At 42.9% G+C, this 23601-nt stretch overlaps 1 protein-coding gene across 1 annotated transcript; it reads left to right on the top strand.

Moving 5' to 3' along the window:
• Nucleotides 1-743: 743 nt before the first annotated feature.
• LOC139651617 (protein outspread-like) lies at nucleotides 744-22593 on the top strand. Its single transcript, XM_071528615.1, has 22 exons — nucleotides 744-902; nucleotides 2423-2500; nucleotides 2606-2671; nucleotides 3106-3257; nucleotides 4023-4107; nucleotides 4217-4391; nucleotides 5830-6040; nucleotides 8064-8193; nucleotides 11041-11139; nucleotides 11961-12017; nucleotides 12155-12223; nucleotides 12330-12419; nucleotides 12503-12612; nucleotides 13221-13758; nucleotides 14363-14467; nucleotides 14612-17128; nucleotides 17808-17955; nucleotides 18699-18816; nucleotides 19127-19286; nucleotides 20675-20776; nucleotides 21328-21414; nucleotides 21529-22593. Exons 1-22 carry the CDS (start codon nucleotides 777-779, stop codon nucleotides 21670-21672), a joined length of 5367 nt encoding a protein of 1788 aa, XP_071384716.1. The 5' UTR covers nucleotides 744-776; the 3' UTR covers nucleotides 21673-22593.
• The last annotated feature ends 1008 nt before the right edge of the window (nucleotides 22594-23601 follow it).

The raw sequence follows: 23601 nt of genomic DNA, 5'->3' as shown, positions 1-23601 counted from the left end.
TTTACTATTATTATTATTAGTTGTAGTAGTAGTAGCAGCAGGTAAGAAGTCACTAGTAAGAATAATAGTAGAAGCAGTAGTAGGCCTAGTTATAGTAGTAGTAGTAGTAGTAGCAGTAGAAGTCTGGTAATAGTAGTAATATTGGTAGTAGCAGTAGTAGTAGTCTAGTAGTAGCATTTGTACTGCCGCCTTTTTTCTTTTACTATTATTATTATTAGTTGTAGTAGTAGTAGCAGCAGGTAAGAAGTCACTAGTAAGAATAATAGTAGAAGCAGTAGTAGGCCTAGTTATAGTAGTAGTAGTAGTAGTAGCAGTAGAAGTCTGGTAATAGTAGTAATATTGGTAGTAGCAGTAGTAGTAGTCTAGTAGTAGCATTTGTACTTTGAAACCTTTATTTTGAAAGTTTGTTTAACACGTTAAAGCCGTGCTTTTATTTTTTATTTTTCCCTTTATTAGCCAGTAGAGGGCGGTAAATGCAGGCTACCGGTTTTCAGTTGGTCAGCTGTTTCCTTTCAAAATAAAAGCACAATTATCACCCAACTCATTGCAACGCATGCTCTTCTTCAAGAGCACGCGTTGACGTTTTATTTTGAAGGTTATAAACGAAAGTCCCATTTTGCTATTCTGTTTAGCTTGACATAGTCAACACAACGCAGACTGATCTGACAGATGTTCCTCTTCGCTCAGGAGGAAAAGCCGCTCCGTTCAATGCCAAGCGAACGGCAGAGCGTTTTGCGTTTGGATTTATGACCGAGGAGAAGCACACTGACTGAAACATGTCAGGGGAAAAGGCTACGAGTCCCTGTAGTAAATTTCAAGCCAATATTTTTAATAAAAGTAAATGTCAAAACTGCTTCAAGTCTCGGGAGCTGCATCTGTTGACTGACCATGACATGGAACAGGTAACTACGGCTGGTTTTAATTGTTTTAGTGAAAAACTGCAACAGGACTAGGCCTACAGTAGAGAAATTTATTTGCCTTTACTTTAAGTCGTTTCTTGAGAGTGAGTCCCGTTTCATAATGAGCTTTCATTCTGAGTCAGCTTTCGTTCTCAGCTTCTGAGGTGAAAACGCGCTGTTTTTCTGTTAATGTGGGAAGTCACGTACAGTGTCTCCTGCTACATGTTATATCCTCACTGACAAACGGACTATTAGTTGAACATTACCTTTGTTTTAAATTGTTTTTTTGTAATTCACTTTTCACAGATAAATTAGCTCAGACTCAGCCTTCATTCAAAGTCAGATGTTAAATACAAATATAGGAATTAACGTTTCGTATTGTCTCCTATGTTATTGACATCCTTTTAACTGACTAATTGGTGTTGTGTTAACAATCTCATGCCCCCCTCCAAAAAGAATATTTTTACAGCCGGGTGTGTGTGAAGACAGTCGTGTCAAGGTGATGGAGGGAAACTGTCATGACAGCTTAGTACATGCCGCACATTGTTAAAATATGTTATTACTAGTCTCTCTGTCCCCCTGCCTCGTTGCACTGCGCCCTGTAATTTAAGCGGTGTTGCACAACCAGTAAACATTACACACTAGTTGGCTCATACGCATGGTATTACCCTGGCATGGTCTACTGTGCTTTACAGACATCTGCTACTGTGCAGTCTTTGTAAACATGCTGCATCTTGATTGTCTTCTTTTCCACGTCCTATAAAACATTAATTGTGTAATGTGCATCTATCTACAATTACTTTGATAACCTGTGTACAATCAATGAAATTTATCTTGCCAGGGTGTCGATGCATTTCCTCTTTTCCCCTTGGTTTGCTTAAATAATAGAAAGAGGAATCTTTGCACTTTCTTTTCCTGCATAAAGCGAAATCAACTGGCAGAGCATCGAAACATCCCAGTCCATTTGGGGACTTCAGGAGAGCACAGATACTTGTTTATTCTCTTTCATTAACTTAGTAAAAACCAGATCACGGATGGGACGATATGCTTTTCTCATGGTGCGATTCGATACGCGATATGGGGTTCACCATTCGATACAACCACGATATGATGTAATACATAACAATTCAGTGACAGCAAAGTCTGACTTTGCAGAATTATGTTTATTTCTGACAAATCTTTCTAGCGATAGAATTGGCTTGATAGAATGTAAACAACGATTTAAAAATGTCATTACAAAGTGCAAATAATATAATTTAGATGGAGAGTTTGTGAAATTGTGATGGGCAAGCGTCTCATTTGAGATTACTACAGCAGAATAAAGCTAATATCACTATTCATTTTTGTGTCCCATGGTATGTCACATTTTTGTAAGGCGATATATTGAATTTCGATATATCGTCCCATCCTTAGCAGTTTGTATCTGAACAAGATGATACTGCACATTTGCCATATTTTGGCTAAATTACACAGTTAAGCTCAACACTAACCAGCCAGTCTCCACTTTCTCCCTCGACCGATAGGCAAAACCCGTCTATGGCGGCTGGCTCTGCTTGGCTCCCGAGGGGACGGATTTCGACAACCCGATGCAGAGGTCAAGGGTACGACATGGAAGACACCGCAAGTGTGAAACTGAGTTGAAAAGGAACTGTTTGGATGTGATGTTGTTGATGACTGATTCTTTATCATGTGTCTCTCAATGGCAGAAATGGCAGCGGCGCTTCTTTATCCTGTATGAACGCGGCAGCCTGAGCTTTGCCCTGGATGAGCTGGTGAGAAATAGCTCTTACACTGTAAAACTATAAAACTGGGCCAACACACACACACACACACACACACACTCCAGTCAACATCAACACACACCAGGTTGCAGTGTAAGGTCTACTCTGTATCTGTGTCCACATTTACAGTATGTAGGGATGTAGCAGGCATATTTAGGCCAGATGTTGTGTGCAGAACCGCAGCAGATGATTCGGGCTTAAGTCTGTCCTCTAATGCACACATCCCCCCTCTCTCTCTCTCTCTGATCTCCTCAAATCTCATTCTGTCATCTCTTTTCATTTCACACTTCACACCACAGGCTAGTTTCCGGCCTGACTCTCATTTATCTGTGTTCTGATAATGAATAGTAGCAATACAATTCAGGAAATTTTCATAACTAGGTTCTCAAAGTATACCCCCCCCCAACTCTGTAACTGTCCTCCAGCCCAGCACTTTGCCTCAGGGGACGGTGAACATGAATCTGTGCACGGAGGTGGTGGACGCCGAGCCCAGGACGGGCCAGAGGAACGCGCTCTGCATCGTCACACCGGAGCAGGAGATCTTCATCCGTGGGGAGAACAAAGAGATCATTAACGGGTCGGTGTGAGGGGTTTGATGTTACAGTGCCTTTCTCACCTCTGAGACACAACTCAGCACATGTTTCCATGTTGAGGACCCCCTAAAAGATCCACATTAGAGCAGCATGGATTGGATTTGGTCCCAAGCCCCATCTGACATACAGTATATACAGAATTATATAACTGCATATACTGTAGACAGGAGAGTGAAACTTATGATCAGAACAGTCATTGTTATGCATTCTCTCATTGGACTAACGTCTAGTGAGTTAAATTGTTACTTGAGATAAATTAAAGGGGCATTAAGTACTGTAGGAATTACAACAACATTGATGGACCTTATCTCCTTGCATGATTTACGGTGGCTTGACACACAACCAATAACGTCACATTTCCACAGTAGAGAGGAGTAAGCCAGCTAATTAGAGCAGAGATTCAACAAAAATGTCTAGTGAAGAGGTGATATATTACCATGATAAATACTGGAATATAACTGCTTCGGGATTTGCTTTTTTGGCTTGAGAACAAGGCTTTTTAGCCTTTGTAGGTCTTGGAAAGGGAGTTTTTGTTCCAGTTTTTGTTGTTTTCGTACAGGCCGGAAAGTGGGTTTTGAAAGCCAGAAATCTCAGCACCTGGTCAAGTAATCATTAGGTTATTGGTATTGATCAACAGCCCTATTAACCCCCCCGCAGATACATTATGACCATTTTGTGTCATTTCACTGAGGACCACCTGGAGTCTAATCTAATGGGTTTTCTCTGCTGTCTCTGCTTTTCTTCACCAGGTGGAGCGAGCAGCTGACGGTGTATCCACGGGCCAACAAGCAGAACCAGAAGAAAAAACGCAAAGTAGAACCTGTTGCCTCCCAGGTACCAAAGAAAACATCCATCCAGTGCCTCAACACACATTATAAAACCCCCTTTTTGTTTCATATCTTTCTGGATTGTCTCAGTGGTTTTGGTTTTTATTGAACATCAGGAACCCAGTCCAGCAAAGATGGCGGCGACGGACCCATGTTTCCCCACCATGGAGAGCACTGCAGAGCCCGGCTCCAGCCTGTGGCAGGAAGAGCAGCCGGGTAGGGGAGCGGATGTCACCCCTGTCTGGACTGTCACACACACAGATCCCCTGGGCCCGGACCAGACTGCTGCAGGTGCTGCAGAGAGGCAACACACACACACACACACACACACACACACACACTAGAAAGAGACATTGGGCTTTTATGTCCGTCAGCCGCTCGCAGCCATTTCCTGTCCTCTCATACTGTCCTAACGTCCTGCAGATGTTCACACACTTACAGTTAAGACATCACATCACATTGTATTTATACATTTCATTTTAACCCTTATTTAACCAGGCATGTTGACTAAGAACACATTTTGTGTTTATGGGAACGGCCTGAGGGAGTTGCTGTTGTAGCGGGAAGCAGAGCTGCGTAAATACACACATAAATACACACATAAACACACACACACTGGGAGATGTGCAGGAAAACCCTGTTTTTTTTTGCTGAGCAGCTCCACTGGGGATGAAATGCTTTGCTCAAGGACACATCAACAGTATTTACTACAGTAAAGGAGAGGCTTTCCTTCTCGGTCGTGGAAAACTTGCCTCTCTCTAACCTTCAGGCATCATAAAAGCCAAACTTCAGACATAAGCTATAAAAGACTGTTTAACAAGCGCTAAGAGGCTTGCTGATTAGCGCAGAGCAGATATTCCTCCGTACTGGAGCTGGCTGGTGTGACTGGAGTGGACACCAGTTTGACTCTGGCGTCAGTCTCATTGCAGGGTCTGGGAAGGTCTTGTAATAAAGGCCTCTGGATTAACCCCTGCTGACTCTGCCTATAGGCTGCTTCATTAGACTGATGGAGATTACAGTCATGGGCCGATGAGAACAAACAGGGAGTCTCTCTAATGAACGATGCTCTGTCAGGATTGTCGCGCAAAACAGGTTTCCCACTGGTCATTGAATTCCTGGAGTATCATGGAATTGCGAGAGGTGTTTTCCAGACAGGGCAAGTCAGGGAATTTGATAAATTATCTGAAGAATTCAAGGAATATCAGGAACAAATGGAATAAGCCAGAATGTATTTTACAACTTGTTTCACACATTTGTTGCATTAGATGGTTTTCAGCCCAACTGGAGTGGAAACCAGACTGTTAATTCCTTCAGAAAAACAACATTAACAACCCAGGAAGGAAGAGCATGTTTAGGTCATGGTAGCCCTCCGACTTAGTTATGGAAAGTCATGGAAAAGTTAAGGAATATGACATCAGGGCCACAGTGGGAAAACTGAAATAGCCCTGTGCGATTAAAAAGAAGGAACAAATTCAGCTACTTTTGGTAAAAAAAAAAAAAAAACATCTTTAGTGGTAGAGAAAAAGCAGAAACCTTCCATCAGGGTTACATGACAAAGAGACAATGGGTTTTCAATACCTTTCCAAAATGGCCAACCAATCACCCTGTGTGATTACATGTTACAAAATGCGATCCACACAGCAACAAGTGTATGAGATTGCACTTGCAGTACCTTCAGTATTTCTTCAATTCCAGTTTGAAGTCTCTCTGTGTCGCTCTCTGTATCCAGGCAACATGTCGCGCTACCTGTGCCCAGTCTCCAGGGAGTCCTTGGCCTCGGACAGCAGCTGGCTCTCCGGCACTTTCAGCGGCTCGCTCAGCTCCTTGGACTCGGTGGCCAGCGGCAGCACCGACCCTGGCAACGACAGCCAGCCGGCCGAGTCCGGGCCAAACAACATGCACACACCCACCGACAACAAGAACCAGAGGGAGGACACAAGGTTAGAAACGAATCCAGGACAGTCCAGTCATTTTTTGTGATAATACAGTGCAATAACTCTCCTACACACAGTATTCAGCAAAAATCTAATGTTTATATTTTATGTATGTTTGCATGTAATCTGTCAGTAATGCAAGCAGTCATTTAAACTGTCCTGGCAGAGGAAAAGGGGGCAATGTGTAAGCAATTAGCACAAAGGACATCTAATGCCTCCCTGCCTTCCCCTCAGCATAAAGTCGAACAGCCATCACACACCGCTAAACACCAGATCAAAGGCTCGTGCTCTACCCCTCCATTAGAGATCTGCCTGCCGCGTTTTTAAATTTAGCTTAAAGAAACCCTCCCATTCTGAGCCCCAGCAGCATATAAAACGGTCATGTGACAAGAGTATCTCAGTTCCTCACTCATTGCCTTTTTGGGAAACAAAAACACAAAATACTTTAAACCCCCCTCCCTCAAATAAGGCCAGAAATTCCAAAAGGCTGGTGTAATTAGATATTCGTGGCATTGTTTCTCAGGACCTTATTGCTGACTGTCAGAGAAAGTAGACTTCATCTTAAAGTTTATATTCAGGGCACAGAATGTATTCCAGAAGAGGAAAGAGTAAGAGCCTAATAATAACCTTTATTTGTATAGCACCTTTCATGCACAACATTCCAACATGCAGCTCAAAGTAATTTACATCAATACAAGGCAGATAAAAATCATCTAAAAAGATAATATATATATATAAAAGAACAAGCAAAATGCATTGCATTAAAAGAATCAAATCAAGTATAAATAGAAACATAAAAGAACACAGTTAAATTACAGTTAAAGTATCCTGCTACAGTTAAAGTAGAAGTATTGTTACTTTGCTGAAATTGTACATATGTACATATACAATTACTGGTGTAATAATGTACTTAAGTAAAAATAACGTTTCCCTATTTAAAATGTACTGAGGGAAACTTAAAAAAACAGGTAATTTTACATATGATTTTTCCCATCCTAAAACCCATCCAGAAAACTCAATATATGTGATATTTCATGTTTTTTTAGACTATGTTGAGCTTCGAAAATATGTCATTATTCGATCCGTGATTAAGAAAACCTAAACAAATTCCCATACTTGTATTCAATAATGCTACTACTTTGGTGGTTCTTTTGCTATTAGCTATTTTGCTATTAGCTATCCTGTCCAACTAGCTAGTAAGGCTAGCAAACAAGCTAGCAAGAACCAAACAAATGCAAACCAATATCTGCACGTATAGCGTTTTAGCTAAATGTTAACTAAGCTACTAAATTTGAGCATTTAACCTCCATATGCTGGCACATATACAGTTATACAGTTAACAGTTACGCCAGTTTCTGCTGCAATGCTTATGGAGAGCCTACAAAATTGTAACGGACATAAAATCCAACAAATTATAATACTGCAGTCGAAACATACTGAAGTAAAAGTAAAATTACTGACTTCACAAATACTCAAAAAAGTACAATTACAGAAAAAGCTTCTCAGTTACACTAACAAGAGTAAATGTAATGTGTTTCTTCCACCCTTGGCGTCATCTTCTTACACACATCACACACATGTCTCAACAGATATTCACTGGTCTTGCTATTGCAGAAGAGATCCTAAACCAGCCATAACTAATGCCCCCTTTTCACTGTTTTATATTCATGTATTCACAATATCAGGTTACTTTGGGGTATTCAGCTCATGTTATACCTGCTGTCCTTCAACACAAAACACCTCTGTCACCGCTGGGAAGGATGTCACTTCTTATTTTGTCTCTCAGCAGCAACAATAGCAGTAATGACACTCAGAGAAACACTCAGAAACGGGCTGCATGAGTCTCCTCGTGGCTCTTTTCTGCAGTACAGGTGCTGTTTGGACTCCATTATTAAGCTGTCATTCTCAATGTCACACTGGTGGAAATGATGTCAGAGCCCACCTGTGTGTGAGGGGGGTCCGGGAAGCCACACACTGTGTTTTTCCTCCCGTTGAATGATTCACTAATTTGTTGTTCCCCGTTTTCCAGCCACCTCAGGCCGACAGAGGGGCCGGTGGGTTTGGAGCCGGCAAATTCGAAGGCAACCGACAAAGAGCAGGAAGGGGATCCGGCTGTTTCCAGGAAGGGCAGGAGTGAGACTCGCACCACCAAGCGAGAGGTAACCACACCATGGACCTGTGACACTAACTGTGGGAAACACGGTTTATTTCACATGTTCAGTGTTGATACTAGGGTTCGGCCGATGTGTTTGCTGATATATCAGGACAGTATTTGCCTTTTATTAAAAATCAGCTATCAACCAGTCGGTGTCATCCACCTCCAATACGATGGATATGATGCAGTTTCATCACATGTTTATTGTAGAATTGATCAATACATTGGCTGTCTATAGGAAGGAATATGTATTCATTAGTATTAGTATTAGTATTCTGGGTTTCAATGGAGAGTTTTCAGTGTCTCATGTTCTAAATACTGTTTCAGAGCCTTTTCTACCTTTGACAAGAATCAAATTCAGGGGGAAACGCTCAATACTTGTAATTTTTTGGCATGAAAATGGTCAGATATCAGCCAGACATTCAATATCAGCACAAAACATCAGCTATCAGCAGCTTCAATCAAAAATTATCAATATAAATCTTATAAAAGTCGAACCCGAGTTGATTCACAAATACAGTGTTGCCGTGTCAACAGAAAAAGATGAAAACCCGATTTCCAGATGTTGCTACCATATGATATTAATAATATTAAGTAATGCGGATTGATCTAAACATGGGTTCGGTCATCTGTCATTATTAAGACCAGTCACACTATCCAGCTGGTTGCACTGGGCTTGACTGGTTTGAACATGACTCATGAGACCAGGTGTTATGCAGTGAGACGTCACCTCAGCGATAAAACTCTGGCCTGATTGTACGCTGTGCAAGGCTTCTGGACGAAGGAGGGATGGAGCGCTTACATTCCACACTGTGACTGTATGTGTGTGTGTGTGTGTGTGTGTGTGTGTGTGTCTCTCTGTCTGTGTGTGTAAGCATGAGGGAGAAGGATATCGATTCATTCAAGCCTTCGCCTCTCCTCTCTCTCACCTCTCACAGCTGGGTGTGTTACGCCTTCAGAGTCCGTGCTCAGCAACGGAAAGGCGGGTGATGGGAGTTTGGCATGAAACGTGTGGATAAGTCAATCCTCCCCTGGTCGGCCCTGTCGAGGCATGTGTTTCTGCATGTGTGTGAGTGGGTGCGTGTGTCAGCAGGTGGGAGAGGAGCGGTGATTCATTCGGAGCTGTGTTTTGTTTTCTAACAAAACTGGTTCTGATGCCCCGGAGGTGTTCAGTCTGCCTCCTGTTGTGTGCTGTAATCTGGGAAACGGCATTCCTCTGACAGACATTTTCCAGGGATTCCTCATAGCCTAAACAAGGATACGGTGTACAATGTTAGGAGCAACTCTCTCGACTCCTGCTAGCTCATTACTAGGATCTCGGTCCTTGGGGTTTAATAATTTCTCTGGGGACCCGGGGATCCAAATTGTAGAATCAAAGGACGGCCGTAAGCGCGGACATTAAGCGAGCTCTATAAACTCTGGGGAAGCTCACAGAGTAGAGCCTCCATTTGCTTCTCCTCGCCAAGTACACATCTGTTTGTGAATGATAGTCACTGTGTGTTGTCAGGCTAACTCCTAGTGATTAAGGAGGTGACTAACCCTTAACAGTGTTAAGGTTTAGTCACAGTGTTAAGTGTCTGTCTGTGTGTGACAGCAGCAACAAAACATGAACATGTGGCATAAACAGTTCAATACCTAACATTGAAGTGGGAACACGATGGGTTTGTATGTAGAAAACAGCGCTAAAAGTGTGTGTGTCCCAGAGCGTATTGTATGGTTATATTCATTCGGACACAGCAACACAGATGGTCATCACTGTGGGCTTAAGGTTGGCTGTTAATCTTTGATTAAATACACAGGCTCATTCCAAAGGATGTTCCTTTTAAATACTCCAGCGGCACATTTTATCCCATATGGTGATTTATGTGTCTTTGGGTGCGTTTGTTTTGGTAGGCAGGAGAAGGTCAAAGGCCTGTCCGGAGTTCATTCAGGCCCCTGGGCTCAGATTCCCAAGATAGGCTCGTCCTTTTCCCCTCTCCCAGCTTGTCCTTGGGAGAAGAGGCGTCTTCACAAAGCAGGGGACAGACTCTGTCTGGAGCGGTCAGCGTTTGTTTGGGAAGAAAAAAAGGGCAGCTCACACTGCAGCCAGAGCAGAGCACAGTGTTCCCCCATGTTTTGTGTCCTTGGATAGTTTTCAGTGTAAATGCCTGAAAAAAAAGACAAAGAATGTTCTGTATCTATTAAAGTGTTCATTTTTTTCCATTAAGGGAGTTATATAAGAGGGAAGAATGAATCTTTTGAAGAGCAGAGGAGCTCAAGTAAATAAAAAAAAGCGAACTTACCCTTGTTTCATTCAGCGGTGTGTAATCTAGACTTGAAAGAGACCCTCTGATATGCGCTATTAAAGCAGATGTATTAGCCAGGATGAAACCTAATAATAAGAGGGATGCAGGAATCCGGTTCAGACAAAGATTTTGGACTTGTAGCATCTTTTTGAAATGTAAGACAAGAAAGCCATGGAGCATCAGGGATTATGTAGCTTCTAAAGCCTTTTCATGCATTCCATCGCCAAATCCAGTCATCCATGTGCAATTCACTGGTGATGTGAGTAAGAGTTTACCAGGCACTGTAGAAAGCCTCTTCGGCTCCCTGCGGTGCTGTATAGCAGGCCTAATCCTTACAGCTGACATCTCTGCCAAGGCTCCTGACTATCGGTTACTCTGTTCGATGGAATGCGGGCCGCACATACAAACTACCGCGGTCCTGATCGAGGAAACACATCACGTTTTTTCCCTCAATGAAAGCCTGGATCTCATAAAGCCAAAGGTCGCTGATGAAAGGAGTTGTTATAATTTCAATACGCGCCGCATGGTTTTCCACTCATTTGATTCTGACTTGTTGTCTCTACCAGAAACTCCAGTCGTGCGGAGACATTGCCCAGCTCACCGCACCCCCTCCTCAGCGAAGAGCCAAGTCTCTGGACCGCAGGACTTCAGAGTCCGTCATGACTGTGAGTGACCAAACAGATTTAGGCAATTCAGTAATCCTCCCTCAACAAATACTGGAATAAAAATACAAAGTATTCGTGTCTGGAAACGTATTTAAAGCCGCACAAGGCAACTTCACACGTTTGGCGGCTCCGAATGGCAGCGAGAGGTCATTTCAGTCACACTGACGTCACGCTACAGGACTCTACACACTACAGGACACACTCACTGCCGGTGTGGGCTGTGCTGATTCATGGATCAAATGTGTTCCATACAGCATGTAACTGAGACCCCGTTCTGTGAGTCTTCAGTTTCAGTCTTTGTTCCAAGGAAACTGCTGGGACTGGATTAACCAGGAACTGTATTTCCCTTAAATCTCGATGATGTTTTCCCGTTGAATCTCGTTACTTCTTAATGTTACTCATCAGTGATAAGAATGAAGACCCTGAACAGTATTAATGTCACTATGCAGGAACTAATGTTTATTCACCACTTAAGTGACCAAAGAGGGAGTTAATTATATGACTATAGAGGGAAACAGAGAGAAGTTGCAACCAGCTGCAACTACAACTGATCCATGTGTTCAGCTGATGTTTTTACATTCACATAGTGTTCTCAACAATAGCACAGCTTCCATATAATGCTTGCACTTAATTCCTCATAAATTCTCATTAGCCTTCCCTGTATATCCTATACTGGATGATTATTGTTGTTTATTCACTGCTAGCGGAATTGAATTTGCATGTCTGTTAGTCCACATTCAGAACTGGAAACTGAACCTTCATACCATAGTTTGCCTGTTTTTAATGACAAAAATGTGTCTATATGCTGTATCTTTTTTCAGCCAGATTTACTTAACTTCAAGAAAGGATGGATGGTCAAACTGGACGAGGAGGATCAGGTAAACAATCTTAACAATCCTAACTGAAAACTGATGAAGGTTGGAGTTTTACTGTTGGCCATTTAAATGATTGTCATAAATTGCTTATTATTATCAACCTCTTGCATACTTTCCACATGTCTTTTGCTTCCCTCTAGTGGAAGAAATATTGGTTTGTGCTGTCGACTGATAGACTGAGATACTACAAGGACTCTATAGCCGAGGAGGTATTTCAATGCTACTGTGCATGCACTCATTTGTTTTTAACAGAGCATGTTTATTTGTACTTCATTCAAGACTTTCAAATGAGTGTCTTCTGCTTTCTCCTCCCAGGCTTCAGATCTCGAAGGGGAAATCGACCTGGCGAAGTGTTACAGTGTCTCTGAGTACCAGGTGCAGAGGAACTACGGCTTTCAGATCCATGTGAGAGTTAAATAATCATTCTATGGTCTACTTTCTATTCCCTACATTTATAAGAAGTGAAGTTAAATGTTCTCGTCTCATAGACCCAGAAGGGTGTCTTCACGTTGTCGGCCATGACTGCAGGGATACGCAGGAACTGGATCCAGGCCCTGATGAAAAACGTACATCCATCTAACGCTCCGGATGTAGCCAGGTAAATTCAGATTACACTTTTGATATATTCCTGTAGGACAGTGTCTTAATAAAACGGCAATATTGTTTTGCACTATTATAACATGGGTGCCAATTGGGTATTGCCAGATCTTAGCCTAAGTGAGTCCAAATTTGATCCTATTATAAAGGAGAGCAAAAAGGAGAGCAAAGATCAAGTAAAAATTGTCAGGAATCTATTTGGAAGCCACATGTAAAGAAAATTACACCAGGGGAACATTAAAGACTAATGTTCCCTCTAAGCTGATAGTTTGGTGACCTACATCTCATAATTTATCACATTGACCAAATAATAATAATAATATCTTGAGTCAGTCATTGCTCCACTTATACCCAGAAATGTGATATAACTGGCTTTCGAACTTTGGATGGCAAATGATATTCATGATAATAATAATAATGCATTTTATTTGTACTACACATTTCATTCACAGTGAATCTCAAAGTGCTACAGAGTTAAAAACAAAGCAAAACAAAAATGAAGAAAAGCGGAGACTTTGCCATAGCTTAGGGTTTAGTGAAATGACACCTCTGCATTATAATATTCTCCCATTCTCATTATTCTTGCCATGCTGTTGCGTTGCGATACAGTTTGCCAGGACACCATGTTCCCTGCGGCCCGCCTGAAGCCCTCCCCAAGCCAGATGTGACCCAGGACTCCTCCTCCTCCTCCGCCGAAGTCCCCGCAGAGGCAGACCAGCACCCCAAACACAGGAGCGTGATGGAAAGACGGCGGGAGGGGCGCTACAAGACCTTCGACTGGGCCGAGTTCAGGCCGCTGACCAAGCCCGCGCTGGAGCCGGACGCTCAGAGGCCTAAGGGTCCGTGCTCATTTGAGTTGGGCGACCCGGAGAGGAAGAAGAGGCGGGAAGAGAGGAGGAAGAGGTATGAGAGCATGCTAGGCTTCCCTCTGGCCTGGGAGGTGATGGGAGATCGCAACGGAGTGGACGGCGGTGGCGGCGGCAGAGCGTCGAGTCCCCGCTCACAGCAGAAGGTGGAGGAGGAGATCGAGCAGTGCTGGCAGCAGGTGGAGAGGACTGTCTTCAGGCTGGAGAAGACGGTGCCGCTCCATACTGAGGCCAAGGACACCGCGGAGATGGAGAGGCTGCTGGACAGCTACAGGAAGGGGGTGAGGACTGTTAGCTATGGACCGATATGGGATTTTGAAGACAAATATTTGAAGACACAATATAGATGATATTTTGTTCTTTATATTTGACCATTTTTATCAGCCAAAAAATACAAGTATTCATTGTTTCCCCCAGAATTGTATTGTTGTCAGGGTGGAAAAGCCTTTGAAACAGCATTTAGACCATCATGAGACACTAAACCTCTCAAAACCCAGGATAATGAAATTCTTTTAGGTGGGTTGGAAGCTCCTGTTCAATAGTAGGGGATACTCTTGGATACTGTTGGGCTGTTTTTATGTAGCTGTGGTCAAGGAGGAATCTCCATCATATAGGAGGTGCATGAGATGACTGGCCAATATCCTGTGTATAATAAAAGGCCAATATCAGCCCCTACTGTACCTTGAGACCTTATATCCTATGGGGTAACATCTCCTGTCTCTGTAGTGTCAGGCAGGCTGATGCCCATGTTCGCCTCCTGGACAGGAAAGCATGGTTACACAGACCTGGATGTCTTTCTAAGTTCCTATCAAAATCACTATTGTAGCTACAAGCTTAGGATGTGAGAGGCCTTCATAGTAACTAGTTGGATTTGTGTTGTTGAAGGTTGAGGATCTGAAAGCCCAGCTGGCAGAGTCGGACCATCGCAGACTAGAGCTGGAAGCTGAGCTGAGTACAGCAGGATATCATCAACAGCACGTCTGCCCATTGGTAAAGCAAAACAGACTGTTTGGCTTGGGTTTTGTTACGGAAATATCGTGCTGTGATAGATTTTGATGATTTTGATCACTCTCAGTGCCTTAACATATGGTAGCTAATCCTCCCATTTCCCTTTTCTCTGTTCCCTTTCCTAAGCTTGACCCCCCGCTAAGTTCTGAAGGGGATTTCGGCCCGTTGGGGACAAATGAAAAGCCATTGAACAGTCACGCACAGAGCCTGAGAGACATGTACAGAGATACCCGAGAGCTCCTGCAGCAGCAGAACATAATAAGACAGAGCATGCAAGAACAGCTTGGCCATGCGTTGTCTTCATCAGCACCTCAGCACCCAGCTGAATGTCAGACACCCAGCATCTGGCTGCATGATACTGAGGGCAATCTGCGAGAACTGGTGGATTTGCTTCCTGACTGTCCGGTGACAATAACCACACCTTTACTGTCGCCTGCTTTAGACAGCCAATGCTCATTGCTCCAGGAAGGAGAAACCAGAGGGCCAAACATGGACAGTAAAACAACTGGCCACCAGAATCAGCTGGATAGAGAAATCCATCAGCAGGTTCTCAGCTCAGAAACACAAATAAATAGCAGCGAATGGAGTGCAGATCAAAGTTTGCCGATCAAGGAGAAAACCGAGGAGGGAGATGACGACTCTCTGAACTACTGTGACTCCCTAAACTGCGTGGAGGAGCATATGGTTCCAGACCAGGCAATGATGAGGGGGCTTTCCCAAGAAGTGGAGCTGCTCACCAGCCAGAACGAGGCCCTCAACCAGCGCAACCAGGAGATGCTGAACCAGCTGACAGAGGCAGACCGGGAGATAGAAAGGCTGAAAGCAGAGCTAAGCGGCAGGTACACCGAACCCCATCACCTGCCCGAGGTGGAGCAGCTGAGCCAGACGAGGGCAGAAGATCTGGAGAAGGAGCTGAGCGTGAGGAACCAGCAGCTCCTGGAGGCCCAATCGGTGATCGCCTCTCTGGAGGAACGTCTGAGCGACTCGGAGATGCAGCTACAGCTGAGAGAGGCCGCTCTGCCCGACCTGGGGTCAGCAGCAGAAACAGAGGAGGCAGGAGAGGAGAAAACCGAAGCTCTGCACTACGATAAGAGAGCAGAGGGATACTTTCTCCGGTGTTTTGAGGCCACCGAAGCCAAGCTGACGGAGCTGGAGAGGCAGCTCTGCCAATCAGAAGTGACCTGCAGGGAGCTCCAGGCCCGCAACGGGGAGCTGAGCGAGGCTGAGAGACTTTACAGCCAGAGAGCGACAGACGCAGAGGCTGACATCCAGAGGCTGAATCAAGAGTTGGAGAACGAAAGGTTGAAAGAGGGAGAGAAGTTGCCGGGTAGAAACGTGTCAGTTTCAGGCGAGGAAAGGATCCAGCAAGTGGTAGAGGGGATGGTAATGAGGTTGAAAGCCTTAGGGAAATTACTGGAGGTGATTGACAGGTTGGATTTGGGAGTGATGAAGAGGTCAGAGGAAAGTGAGCAGGGGGAAGAGAAGCCGGCGGTGGTCAGCCAGCTTAAGTGGGAGGAAGAGTTTTGGGGCGCGCTGCTGAATGAACTGAAAGTCAGCTCTTCCCAGCTGAGCGAGGAGAAACACGTGGATGTACTTCTCAGCGAGGTGACAGAACATTTGGTAGTGGAGAAGCAAATGCTGCTCTTAGCCCACAATCTGCTCTCTGAGACAGATTCAGGCGCAGAGGATGGGAGGGAAGGTTTGGAGGGGACATGTGAGAGCGAGCCTTTGAAAGACCTGGATATCATTGGGAATATCGCAAGTGTAACAGTATCGGAAAACGAAGAGAAGGATGATAATAGCGGGATATTTGATTTGAGTAGCCAGCATGGTGACAGAAGCATCAAGAGACATTTTACAGAGATCACACAGATGAAGATTTCTTTGCTAAACCACATCGCCTCCTCTGTTGGCGCCTCTGCCAGTGACAAACTCCAGTTCATGGCTCACAAGCTTTGTGACTTTCACATTTTGGAGCATCCCTGGTCAGGTTTGATTCACTCTGCAGCAGCTGAAGCATTGCACTGCTGTCACATAAGCAGGCTTCATTCAGCGTACCAGAGGGAGCTTGAAGAAACCAAACAGAGATTATTACTCACCTCCTCTCTCATCTGCAGCAACTGTGCCGGGCTGATGAGTGAAAATGAGGAGTTAAGGGTGAGATTGTCAAACCTAGAAGAACAACGGATTCCTTCATTGGACGCTGAGATGCCCACACTTAGCCAGACGGAGCACAATTACCTGCAGGACACAGATAATGAGCTGCAGGTAGCGGACAGCACAGATGTAAGTATTGCAGATGAAATGGAGGAAGAGAGCACAAAACAGGAGACGGCTGCCGAAGAGAAAGCGCAGGAATTCGAGATGGTCGAAGGAGATTCCTCGCCCAGCAGCGCCATGGAAATCCCTGTTTCAGGCGTCGAGGGTCAGAGGAGGATCCAGGAGAAGATCTCAGATGAAAACACAGAGACAGCCGAGGAAGCCGGTCCGAGCCTTGAGCCGGAGGAAGTCGTGTTGTTGAGAAGGAGAGTGAAGGAGCTGGAGGAACAGCTGTTTGTGTTAGCGGAGCAGATGAAAGCAGAACTCGATGGGGAGATGAGTTGTGTTCAGCTGCAGCATGAGAAGGAGATGGAAAAGCTTAAGGTAGGTAGTACTGGGGTTTGACTGATATGGGGTTTTGAAGGCCAATACCGATATTTTTGGGTTGAAGCTGCCGATAGCTGAAGTTTATTTAAACATTTCTTTAAAATGTAACCATTTTCACGCTAAAAAAAATCCCAAAAATGACAAGTATTCAGTGTTTCCCTCAGAATTGTATTCTTGTCAGAGTGGAAAAGCCTCTGAAGCAGTATTTAGACAATGGGACACTAAAACTCTCCATTGAAACCCAGGATAATAATAATGATAACATATTTCTGCATACTTGTGTGAACTCTGATCAAAATGTCACATTAGAATCAGTTCAGGTTAAGGTCTTCCCATAGACAACCAGTCTAGTATTGATCAGTTCTATAATAAATATCAAACAAACTGCATAATATCCATCATATCAGAGGTGGACAACACTGATTGGCTGATATCTGATTTTTAATAAAAGGACAATATCGTGCAGATATATCCCCAACGGATACATCAGTCTAACCCTAGGTAGCACCCGATTTAGATTGAACATTTTGACTAATGACATCAAATGTAAATAACCACAAATCTTCTCAAAACAGCACTTAGATGATAGATATAGATGTCGTTAACAGTAGTCCATACTGGAATATACTGAAGGTTCTAAGCGTGTGATCCATGTGAACGTCCCGTGTGCCTCCAGGTCACATGTGAGCGTGGGTTCGCCGCCATGGAGGAGTCTCATCAGAAGGTGCTGGAGGAGGTGCAGCGCCGACAGCAGCAGCAAGTGGAGCGCCTCCTGCTGGACCGGGACAGACTGCTGGAGGAGGAGGCCGCCGCTACTGCCACCGGTGAGGGAGGCTGTGTGTGTGTGTGTGTGTGTGTGTGTGTGTGTGTGGGGGGGGTTTGAGCAGAGAGAGAAAAGAAATAGAAATACAGAGAGGGAAGTAGAAACAGATGAAATTAGTTTAATGTATTTACAGTAGGGTTATAGTGAGATGTCGGTTTGCTGATATTGGCTTTTTATTAAAAATCAGATGTGTCATGGTATTTATTATAGAATTGATCAATATTACACTGGTTGTCTAAGGGAAGGGAACCTGAATTGATTCTAATGTGACATTTTGATCAGATTTGATCAGAAATATGCATTAATGTGTTATTTTATTATTACTATCATGGTTTTCAGTGGAGAGTTTTTGTGTCCCATGTTCTAAATGCTGTTTCAGGCGTTTCCACCCTGACATGGATAAAATTTGGGGGGGAAACACTGAATTTTTGTAATTTTTTGGCATGAAAATTGTCCAATCTCAGCCAGACATTCAATATCAGCACAAAATATCAGCTGTAAGATTCTAGGGGAAACACTGAATCCTTGTAATGCATAAAACAGTCAGATATACACAAAATATTATAAATAAAATATGAAGCTTTCGGAAGCTTCAGTTAAAAAATATCGGCACTTGCGTCGCTATCAGCCTTCAAAAACACGTCTGTCAAACCCTGCTTCACAGTAGGCCTATATATCAGGCGAAGGCACAAGCCGCTGGAGAATATGAAGTATCTCACATTGTGTCAACTCCTCTTGTCTCAGCGATTGAAGCCATCAAGAACGCGCATCGCCTGGAGCTGGAGAGGGAGGTGCAGAGGAGACGCAGATCAGAGGACAGCACAGGAAACACAGAGCTTGAAGAGATACGGCGGCAACACGGGTACAACTACTGATAAAAATGATTTTAAAATGATTTCCCAGCTTTTTTTTTTTCCTTCCATCGTCCAGTGTGTGCGGCCAAACACACTTTACGCCACCTGCTGTTATGTTTACAGTTAATTTAGACAGAATTTGGCATTTAGCATCATATGTTGTAGTTTGTAACGGACAAAACAGTCCACCAAATATACTGTTTTCCGTTTCAGTGTTGCTGGCTCTGAGTGTTTTTGGCCCTTCCAGCAGGACAACACATTCTTATGAACAGTGTGCGTGTGTGTGTGTGTGTGTATACTCTGTGTGTGTGTGTAAAGTGAGGAGCTGGCCTCCTGCGAGCGGGAGCTGGAGGTCTTGTCGCAGCAGTACTCTCTGAAGTGTCTGGAGAGCGGACATCTGGCCCAGGCGCTGGAGGCAGAGAGGAAGGCCTTGTGTCAGTGCCAGCAGGAGAACCAAGACCTGAGGACCAGAAACCAGGTGAGAGTCCGGACACACACACTCTGTCATCCGACCAGTGTGTGTTCTTATATATTATTGTGTACATAATTTATACCTGCACAAACATAGGGTATGAACACAGAGATGCTAATTGGTCTATTCTGGATTTTTCTCATGGTTTTAATTACCGCCCATATTCTGGTCCCTCTACCAGGGTATCTGCTGGTCCTGAAAAAGTCTGAAAAAGTCTTAAATTGTCCAAATATAAGGCCTTAAAAGTATTAAAATGTCTTAAATGCTGTAAAAGGAGTGCTGTAAAAGTGTAATGCAGGTTGTTTTTAGGGCTGCAACTAACGATTATTTTCATTATCAACAAATATATCAATTATTTTTCCGATTAATCATGTAGTCTATAACATGTCAAAATAATGACAAATACCCATCACAAGTTATCAGAGCCCAACATGATCTTAAAGTTGTTATACTCAGTCTGACCAGCAGTCAAGTTCAAGGTCAAGGTCAAGTTTATTTATATAGCACAATTCGTACAGAGGGCAACTCAAAGTGCTTTACATGACGAAAAGAGAGAAATAAAAACAGAGATCAGTCAAAAAACCCCCAATGTATTCATTTTATAATCATATGAAAAGGAGAAAAGCAGCAAATCTTAGCATTTGTGAAGCTGTAACCAGCAAATGTTTGACATTGTAACTTGATAAATGACCAAACGATTAATCGATTATCAAAATTATAATTGATACATTTTCAACTAATCGTTTAATCAACTAATTTCAGCACTCAATCAGTTTCAGCACTGTCGATTTTTAATTACGTGTAATTTTGCTGCAGCTGCAAAATTAAATAGTGATATATAGACAGATTGTTTACATTTGTTATATCTAGTTGAGGCAGAGTTGGAAAGCACGGCAAACGAAATAAGGCAAATGGCAAAAATTGTGCTGATTCATCAAAAGAGCTGAATGGGACCAGCAGCAGTGTCAGACTTTATCTTCTCATGTTGTATTACCTGACTTCCAGTTGGTCACATTATGCATTTCCACTCTTATTAATACAGGACAGAGTTAATACAAAATGCCAAACATGTTTTGCTTTCATCCCATTATGCTTTAATAAACACAGTTGAGCATCTTGTCCCTATACATTTAAATTCCTGGTGCCTTTTTTTTCTTACACTGCTGATTTATAGTTTCATTAGCTATGTGCAAGTGGAAGTAAATCTGTTTTTGCTTCTTTATTTTGGCTGTTAAATTGGTCTCCAGTTCCAGATAGCATTAACAAGGTCTTAAAAAACAGTCTTACATTTGGCTTTCTGAAGCTTGCAAGATGCCCCTGATTTATCTTTGCAAATTGACTGAGTGACTGTACAGTAAGTGAGAATCCTAAGTGTTGTTGCTGACCTGTCTTAGGAGCTGAGCGCTCACCTGGCTGCAGAGATCACCAGGCTGTGCTCCCGGGCCAAGCAGGACGCCGCCCCACTCCGCCACGGGACGGACGTCTACCAAATGGAGGTGAGTCTGTCTGCCTAGTGTAGCTTTAAATACGTTTTGTCAAATGTCTCAAATGTTGATTGTAATTAACAGAGGTGGGACTCGAGTTACATGACTTGGACTCGAGCCAGACCCAAGAAAAGACTTGACTTGAGGCATGAAGAGAAGACCTGAGACTTGAGATCTTGTGTTTGTGTAAATGACTCAGATTGAAAGTGATGAGATTTGTTCCAGCAGACCACTGAATTTAAATTCTGTTTTCTGAATTTGTATGGAATGATTGAATTTATTGAAGTTGAAACTGATTATAGAAATCAAACTCACGATGCTCTTACCAAGTTTTTATCCTATTAAAACCATATTGCATTGAAAAGTATTGTTTTCGACCACTAGATGTCACCCAAGGCAAATACACTGCTCAATATCAACCTCGTCATAATGCTCCTCATGTGTTCAATGTGAAGAGGTTGTTTGATTGCTATACCTCTATAACTATAACTATAACTAACTATATATCTATATTCTACAAGTGTCATTGAAGACATCCAGTTGACTCTAAGTTTATTTCTCAGATCACCCTGCGAGTGAAAGAGTCGGAGGTTCAGTGTCTGAAGCAGGAGATCACGTCTCTCAAGGACGAGCTCCAGTTGGCCCAAAGGGTGAGACAGTCACACCGCCGGAATAATAATAATAATAATAACAACAATAACAATAACAGTCTGGGGGTCTAGAGGAAGCGAATAAACAAAACACAAATCTCTGTAACCTTATAGGACAAGAGGAGCGCCACAAAGACGTACAAGGACGCGTGTGCCGAGCTGAGCGCGGCGAGGGCCAAGGCGGAGCGGGACCTGGGTCAGCTGAGGGAGAACCTGAGGCTCGCCCACCAGGCCCTGGGGGAACAAGACACACCCTGAAAACTCATCTTCTTTCCCCTCATCTTTCCAGCTCTGAAGATACCTACATCACATGATCACACCTGTCACATAGTGTATTCCCTGTAGTTTTGCCCACAAGGGATTTATTTGAAAGGCGAGATCTTATATAAACCTTCCGTAACCTGTCATTGACCTATTTAATACGTGCAAGAGCTTCTTTTTTTTTTTATCTGTGATCCCATCCCACACTCCTGTTTTGGTCTCTCAGTATTGTTTTACCTGTTATCTGTCATGCCTACCATACCAAATATTAGCCTTTACATAACTGATAAATGGTGTTTGTGATTTAAATTCATTGCTTTGGTTACTGTTTATTTCATGGAAAAAAAACTGCACAAATTCTGGCATTAGTACAACAAGAGTTACATTATTTTTCTTTTGTGTGTCTGCTGAATGCAACAATCAAACGTTATCGTTAAAGAAAATACTTCATAAATAATCAGAATAGATTAAAAAAAGACATTTTTTTTGCCACAGAAGCATTCTTTGCCTAGGAAATCCAAACTGCAAAACTGTAGCCCACAATGTTGTATAAAATGTTTGTACAGCTGCGTAAGGCACACTTATTTTGTCATTGTAGTAGACCTATCTTTTATTTTATTTGTCTTACCTTTACAGTATGACATTATATTTAATTAGAGTCATTCAGGAGCAAGATTACATGTCTTTTATACATCACATATCTCGTTTTCCTTCCTCGTCATTTTCCCTAAAGATACATGCTGTATGTGTTGTTGTTATACTGTTCAGTTCTTTTATATAAATTTCATTTTTTAAATTGAACTCATTTTTTAAACCTTTCTGGTAGTCGATAACTGGCAGATGACACTGTCATACACAAACTGTAATTTATATTTGTGCAATTCACTGCTATTCTCCTAAATGGATTTTTTCATTAAATGGCACTTTTGGACATTACTGTTGTTTTCTTATCCTTTATATTGTCCTTGTAGGCTACAGGTTTCTGAGCTACCATTGGACAATCGCATGGTTGCCAGGTTTAAACACTGCATTCACGTTTTTGGGGCCTCACTTAAACACTTGTCATGTCATTGAACCGTAATGGAAGCAGATTCTGAATCGACACTGATAGCAGTCGGTTTATTAGCGTACAGTTCATACAGTCAGGTTAATCTGATGTCTTGTTAGTGGGCAGCGAAATAATATTCAAGAAACCCTTGTATTCATCTGGCTGACGTCTGCTCCACCCTCTGGAGGCGGAAGACCAGTGTCAAGTTACACAGAATAATAAGTACTTCCGATCACTTTGTTCAAAATAAACGCCCGAATTGACAAACGCTTGTAACGTTTTTTTATTTTTTATTTTATATATAAAATTAACAGTTTAATACAGGCTTTTCAGATAACAAAAGGCTGTCCTCTGGCAGTCATATCGGCTGAGTTCAGCTGACTGCATTTCTAACTCTGCTGCCTCAGCAACAGTAAGTAACGGTTAACTTCTGTGCTATTTTGGCTGAACTTAACTTTTTGTCACTGATGCACCTGATCAAATCTGTGTTAGCATAATGTTAGCTTGTTAATTCACTAGTGTCTGGTCAGGTAGTCTTGTTACTATAGTATCTGATTTGCACAATAGCTAATGTTACATTAATAGGTGCCTGGTGGTCGCATGTTAACATTTAACAGTATTTAATTTGTTGGCTTGCTACTAGCTTACTAGCTTGCTGATTGGTTAGCGATCCTAACAAAACCACAAAAGACCAACTGCTTGTTTAAGTCAAGCAAGCTCACTTCTCAAACTACAACTTCTAGTGCTTATTGGAGTAGAGGCTGTGGCTAAAGACAAGACAGTTTAATGTGTCAGTGTCCTAGATTTGGAAATTAATCTACGTTATCAGACCAGTTACTTCTACTTGAAACATTACTGAATGGACCACAGCCAGTTCT

This window comes from Centroberyx affinis, unplaced genomic scaffold, assembly GCF_046629955.1.
Source record: "Centroberyx affinis isolate AG114_WGS23_722 - 3 ecotype Tasmania unplaced genomic scaffold, CSIRO-AGI_Caff_v1 ptg001691l_1, whole genome shotgun sequence".
NCBI lineage: Eukaryota > Metazoa > Chordata > Actinopteri > Beryciformes > Berycidae > Centroberyx > Centroberyx affinis.
This window is presented reverse-complemented; position numbering and strand designations above follow the sequence as displayed.